Raw genomic sequence first — 6,906 nt, 5'->3', positions numbered from 1 at the left:
GTGCACCCTAAGCCTGGACTGAACCTGTCATCTCGTCCCCCGAGCCTGCCCCTTGGAGAGGTCCCCAGAGCTGTTGTTCAAGACTGGCAAGGGCCAGGCGAGACAATGGACAAGCAGGGTTGGCACAAACCCGTGCCTGGCCTGGGGTGCAGAAGGAGCCTCCCCGGGAGCACAGACGCCTGGCAGGGGCTGGAGCAGTTCTGTCTCTGGACCAAGTAAAGTCCCAAGACCTAAAGAAGCAGCTCTGGCCAGTCCTTTTCCTTAGATGGGCCCAGAGGGCCTGCCCTGGCCAGGGTTCACTGTCCTTGGCCTGGGAGGAAGGGATGGCTTCTCCCACCTGCACACCACCAGGGGGTGACAGTCTCTGGCCAGGCCGGGAAGGGCACTGGGTGGGCAGGTGTGTCTGCCCAGCTCCACCAAGATGCTCCCAGAGCGGCCTGGCCCCCGGCCCCTCCAAATCAAGCTCTCAAAGCCACCACCCTCCCCCAACCCCACTCCACACAGGACCTGGGGACCTGCATGAGATGCAGGGACCTGGTTTCCGCTAGCACAGGACCCTCTGGCACCCGGGGTGGGCTTCTCCTGAGGTGGGACTCTCCGGCAGCTCTAGAGGCATCTGCAAGTTGGCCGGCCCTGGCATTTCCCCCTTTTACAGATGAGGAAACCGAGGCAGGAGCCCCATGGCCCGGGCGGGCCGCTCTGCCATGCAGTCAACACACATTTATTGGGCATCGGCTCTGTGCTGGGTCTGGGTGGCCTTGGGGGCACAGAGGCGGAGCACAGAGACCCTGCCCCGAGGCGCTTACAGCCTGGGGGGGCCCGCTGGTCACGTGGGTGGGCATTCATGATACAGTGTGGTCAGTGTGGTGTTAGAGGTAGCGCAGGTGACTGAGGGATGGCAAGAGAGGCCCCTGGCCCGGCCGGGGTGGCAGCGAAGGCTTCTTGGGGGAGGTGGCGCTTGAGGAGGGCTCTGGGGAGTGAGAATTAGAGTGTCTTGGCTGGGGGTGGCCAGTGCAGAGGTTGGCGGGGGCCCATGGGAGGCTGAGCGGGGGGGGAGCAGGTGGTCAGCATGGGAGGCCAGGGGATGGTGTGGGGTGCAGGTGGGTGGCCGTGGGCGGCAGAGAGCCCTGGCCTGAGGAGTCCCATCCCGCGGGGCGCGCTCAGCAGGGCGGGGGTGGAGGGGCGGGCTGCCAGCCGCGGGGCCGCAGGGTGCACAGCACAGGGTCCAGTGGCTTCAGCGTGGCCTGTTCCTGCAGCCCAAAGCGCTGGCCGGGCACCAGCCGGAACTCGAGCCGCTGCAGCAGCTTGGCCATGACCACCTTCACCTCCATCTGGGTAGATAACAGAGGAAAGGAGGGGAAAGGAAAGATGCCCGTGAATGACAGCACACCCTGCCACCTCCCCGCCGGCCGCGGAGCTCCCACCCTCCGGCTTCTGCCTCCCTGCGGAAGCCCAGGGGTGCCAGAATGGGGTCAGAGTAGCTCCTGGCCCAGGACGGGCCCCACCCTGCAGCCCCTCTGCGCAGACCCCAGGCCCAGTGCCTCCTACCTGAGCAAACTGCCGCCCGATGCAGGAGCGGTGGCCCAGGGAGAAGGGGAAATAAGTAAACCGCGGCCTGCAGGGAGAGAGATCCCCGCGGTGACACGGCCATCCCCCGGTGATGGCCCACGCTGAGCCAGGACGCCAGCGGCTCGCCAGCTGCCTCTGCTGGGCTCTGGGTTCACATCGCCTCATTCACCCTCCTGCCCCCCCCAAGGAGCTTCTACTGTGCCCGCTTCACCCAGGGAGGACCAAGGCCCAGGGAAGCTAAGAGCTGGGCGCGGGGCCCTCCATCACTGTGCAGTTGTGCGTCAGAGCTCTGGCGGGGTGTCCCTGGAGCCCGCCGTTCTGTGTCTGCTGGGGTTTATTAGTGTATTATCCCCCGCAGCCACCCCTGGGCCCAGGCTGCACAGCAGGGGAAGCCGGAGGCGTCGGGGGCTCCCACCAGAGGCTGCCTGGGTGGTACTTTTCCCACCCATGACATCTTGAGGGGGGACTTACTTGGGTGCTCCAGGACCGAAGCGATCGGGGTTGAAAGTCAGCGGGTCCTCAAAGTAGGTGTCCATGCGCCCCATGACGTAGGTGCTGAACTACCGGGTGAAGGAGCTGGTGTCTCTGGTTCCCAGGTTGTACCCTTGCCCCTCCTGACCCACTGCAGCCACCCCGGGGGGTAACTCAGAGTAGAGCAGCCCCCATCCTCTCTCCACCCATCTTCTCCACACATCCAAGTGGGCAGGTATGAAATTTCACTGCCCCCCAAAGCCTCTAAGCAGAAGGAAGGGGACAGACCAGCGTACCCATCACCAGCCGGGTCTGCGCCATCATTTCATGCTTGGCACAGCCCGTGGGGAGCTACCATTGTGCCTGGTTGACCCACGAGGAAACTGAGACTCCCAGAGCCTCCGCGACTTGCCTACAGTCACCCAGTAAATAAGCGGGCACGCTGAGTCCACACTCAGCTCTGACCCCGCGAGGCCGACTTCCTCCACCTCCTGGGAGCTGCTGTTACTCAGTTTCTTTCAACTCGAGGCTTGCTTCAGCCTCCAGGGCTGGGGAGGGGGTGTGTGGCTCCCACCAGCCTTTTCCTGCACCCTGGCACCTCCCGATAGGCACGATGCTCCCTCTGCACTTGACCCTTAGGGTCTGTGTATCCAGCCCTGTAAGGGCAACACGTCCCCTTGGGTAATTTGGGCCTTGGATGCTGGCCCCTGCCTCTCCCACACTTGGACAAAGGATTTCCCTAAGCATGCCCACCCTGCTTCTCTGTGCTCAGGGTCCAGGGCACTAGGCCTGGGGAAGGCCAGGAGCCGAGCTCCTCACTGATCAGGAGCAGCAGGAGTGGGGCTGGGATGCCAGAGACTCTTGCCAGGCCTGGATGTGCATTATCCTACTGGTGACTGTGATTCAGGTACCACCATCCCTCGCATGAGGAGGATGAACAAGGCCCAAATGAGCCTCAGACAGAGATGACCAGGGAGGCCGGAGCTCAGCTGGAGCTGGGTCTGCCCACACATTCACAGGGTTGTACCCTCCAGGTGGAGGGTCAGCTGCAGCCTGTAGCCTGCCTCACAGTAGGACAGCTGCCCAGGAGGCCACAGGTAGAGTGTATTGGTCAGGAAAGAAATGGCCAGCAAAAGAGAATGAAGACAGCTGCAGATGTGTGCTAAGGAGACAGGACAGGATTTCACTGAGTTACCAAGGCTGGCCTCAAATGTATGGTGCTTCTGTCTCGGCCCCCCAAATACTGAGATTACAAGCATGTGCCATGATGTGTGGCTTGGAGAAGAGTCTTTAAAGAGGTAAGTAAGCTGGGAACAGTAGTACACACCTGTGATCCCAGTACTTGAGAGGCTGAGACAGGAGGGTTGCGGGTTCAATGCCAGCCTCAGCAACTTAGTGATAAAGAGGTAATTAAATTAAAATTAGGAAGTTAGGGTGGGTCCTTATCCAATGTAAATGATGTCCTTATAAAAAAGGAAGACCAGGCCTTAAACACAGAGACAGATGTCTACGTGAAGACAGAGAAGATGGCATTGACGAGGCAAGGAGCCACGGAAGACACAACCCTGTCCACACTGTGGCCGTCAACCCCAGGACTGTGAGGAGATAACCTTCTGTAGTTTGTGTCACTCAATCTGTGACACTCAGTCTATTTCTCCATGGTAGCCCTGGTAAACCAATAGGGATCCCTACCTCACGGCCATACACAAAATCAACTCTAGGCGGATAAGAGCTTAGCTTTCAAAATAAGTGGAAAATTGTTACAGTGCAATGTAAACTCAGGGTAGGGAAGCGTTTCTTAAATAAGACAAATGGAAAAACTAGTAAAAAAAAAAGATTAAGAACTTCAGATCACAAAAAAAACTATGAATGAAAACAAACCACAAATTTGAACTAGTAAAAAAAAAGATTAAGAACTTCAGATCACAAAAAAAAAACTATTAATGAAAACAAACCACGAATTTGGTTCGAAAAGACATTTGAAACATAACAGTCATAAAATTACTACACGGACCTTTTTAAAAAGTAAAGCCAACCCAGCCGGGCGTGGTGGCGCACGCTTGTAATCCCCATGCTTGGGAGGCAGAGACAGGAGAATCGCGCAGGTTCAAAGCCAGCCAAGCTGACTTAAGAGACCCTGTTTCAAAAATATAAAATAGGTCTGGGAGTGTAGCCTGGAGGTAGAAGGGCTTCCAGGAACCCCAGTACCACCAAAAAAAGTAAAGCAACCCAAAAGGGGAGGCTGAGCCAGCATCCCACCAAAGATGAAACACAGCCAACAGACATTGCCTCCGTAATCAGGGGAGTGTAAATCAAGATCACCACCAGTTTTTTTTTTTTTTGGGGGGGGGTGGTACTAGGGGTGGAGCCCAGGGGCATTCTACCTCCAAGCTACACCTCCAGTCCTATTTTATTCCTTTATTTTGAAACAGGATCTAAGTTGCAGATAGACTCACTCAGTAGCTGAGGCTGGCCAAGAACCTGCAATCCTCCAGTCTCAGCCTCCCAAGTGCTGGGATTACAAGCATGTGCCATCACACTTGGCTTCAAATACTTTTTGTACATATTTGGTTGGCAAAAAAAAATGACACTGGATCCTAGTAAGTGCTGAAGAGGATGAGGAAGAACAGTCTGTCTCCTGTGCTGCCAGTGGGCACCTGTGTTGGCACAACCCTTGGAAAAACAATTGGGGGTTCGTGTGTTAAGTTGAACATTCATTTGTGGGACATCCCTGTCATCCTACTGGGTATACGCCCCAGGAGCACGTTTACACATTACTCCAGGACATGGGAACAGAAACACAACCCCCGTGTGCTCAAGAGAGTGCGACGGGGACCTCTCCAATGTCCACTCCCCACAGCTGACACACCAACAGAAGCAGACAGCTTCTGGCTTCAGGGAGCGGCCGACGTGAATCTTAATATTCATCCACTGAGGCCAAAACAAGTGTTCAACATGTTACCATGTGCGTACACACACACACTCACACACACGAATGGCAAACACAAAATTCAGGAGTGTGATATGATAACCTCTGGGGAGCAGGGGAGCGACACATACGTAGATGGGCTGGGGGCTGGACTTAGGGCGGTCATTAGACATGAATGGACGCCTGGATGAATGTGTGAATGAGTGAGTGGATGCGTGAACGAATGAATGGGAGCGTGAATGGCTAAGGGCACAAAGGCACCAATGGGCCGAGGGCAGCCGGAGGAAGGGGTCACAGTGGGAGACGGGGCTTGTCTAAGGCAGAGGATCTTAGACCAGCCTGGGTCAGGGGTGCGTCCTGCACATCCCCTGTCCCCTGGCCAGCGTGTGACCGGACCGCCGTGACCCTGAGTGTCTTAGTGTAGATGTGGCGCCCCTCCCAAAGTTATCCACAGCGCTCCTACACTGCACAGGGCAAAGGGGAAGAGGAAGGCCTCCCAGCGTCCGGGAGACTCGGGAGAACACACTGGGCAGGGTAAAACCTGAGGCGGTGATGGGGTCCCCGCTTTGGGAGATGCCACACCGCCACCCCAGGAGCCAGCAGCCCACTCCGACCCCCACGCACCAAGAGCGGGGTGTTGCCGGGGACCCTGACCCCGTCGATCAAGGTCTCCTCCTCCAGCAGGCGGAAGGTGCCCCATGCTGGCGGGTACAGCCTCAGCGACTCTTTGAGGACCTGTGAGGCCACGGGGAGATCAGAGAGAGGTCAAAGGCGCTGGGAACGTGGGCGGGGTGCCCTGCATCTGCCTCATGCCTGCTCAGGGTACTCCCCAGGACTGGGTCCCAGACCCCCAGGTTATTAGCCGCGTGGTCATGTTCAACTCCTCAAGTGACCGCTGGAGCAACTGTGCTCCCAGCAGGTCACACAAAGCCTCCTGCTGTGCTCTGGCCTGTGGGGCAGGGTCTGCTGAGCCTGGCTCCATGGGGAAGCTTGGGACTGAAGAACTCAGGCCTAGTCTACAGGTGCCAACACGGGCCCATTTACTAAAGGGCTGGTTTCCTATCCTGAGTGCACCGGGAGCTTGGGCCTTGTGGGGAGCTTGGGGCCTTGAAATCCCCCAGGGGATTCTCAGACACAGCAGGGTTCAAGAACCACGCAAGGCTCAGGGAGGCCATGGGCTGGACTCGATGGGTTGCCTGCGCCGCCCTGAAGCTCCTCTCCTACGCCCCACACCTGAGACAGGTACTGAAGTCTCCCCAGGTCCTCGCAGTCCAAGTGCTTCTTAGAACCCACGACCTCGTCCACCTCAGCCTGCAACCTGTCGGGTGAAACAAAGCCAAGTTACCCCCAGGAAGGCTGTCCGCCCCTCGCAAAGTGTGCTTATTTCCAAAGGCTTTAAAGCATCCACCCCCCCCCCCCCCCGTGTCTGATGCTCAGAGTCAGGTGCCGGAAACAATGCGCTCCACCCAGGGCCCATGGCAGCCTGGCTGACAGCCACCAACAGCTGGAAACAGCAGCGAGAGGGGTCCGAGGACGCCCGCCGGCTGGGTAAGCTGTGGTTTAGAACGGTGTGAGTGTTAGAGGACTTGGAGGGCTGGGGTGCAGCTTCGTGGTAGGTAGAGCACCTGCCTAGAGCACCTGGTGGCTTCACGCCCGGGACAGCTAGCAGCAAGGGACACGGGAGACAGTAAGGGTTTCTGAGGATGTGAGGGTCGGATCCTGTGAGCTGGGACCATGGGCCTGCTGGGGAAGCAGTGCCCTGGCTCCTCCAGACTCTACAAATAGAATGACCACGTGGCCCGGTGGCTCTGCTTCTGGGGATATGCCCCAAAGAATTCTGTTTTTAGGTACTAGGGATTGAACTCAGGGTCATCCTACCTCCGAGCTACACCCCCAGCCCGATTTTATTTTTTTTGAAACAGGGTCTCAAAGTTGCA

At 57.6% G+C, this 6,906-nt stretch overlaps 1 protein-coding gene across 1 annotated transcript in view; it reads right to left on the bottom strand.

Annotated features, from left to right (window-relative positions):
* Positions 1-1,160: 1,160 nt before the first annotated feature.
* The window catches only part of CYP46A1 (cytochrome P450 family 46 subfamily A member 1), a gene marked incomplete at both ends in the record, with an annotated part of 46,372 nt that continues 40,626 nt past the window's right edge, over positions 1,161-6,906 (bottom strand). The window contains 5 exons of the mRNA XM_080707443.1: positions 1,161-1,331; positions 1,549-1,615; positions 2,041-2,129; positions 5,594-5,704; positions 6,203-6,287. Of these exons, the coding sequence (XP_080563569.1) occupies positions 1,161-1,331; positions 1,549-1,615; positions 2,041-2,129; positions 5,594-5,704; positions 6,203-6,287 (523 nt within the window). The remainder of the gene's footprint in view (positions 1,332-1,548; positions 1,616-2,040; positions 2,130-5,593; positions 5,705-6,202; positions 6,288-6,906) is intronic.

Source organism: Muscardinus avellanarius (genome assembly GCF_963383645.1).
Source record: "Muscardinus avellanarius genome assembly, chromosome: 12".
NCBI classification, from domain to species: Eukaryota; Metazoa; Chordata; class Mammalia; order Rodentia; family Gliridae; genus Muscardinus; species Muscardinus avellanarius.
This window is presented reverse-complemented; position numbering and strand designations above follow the sequence as displayed.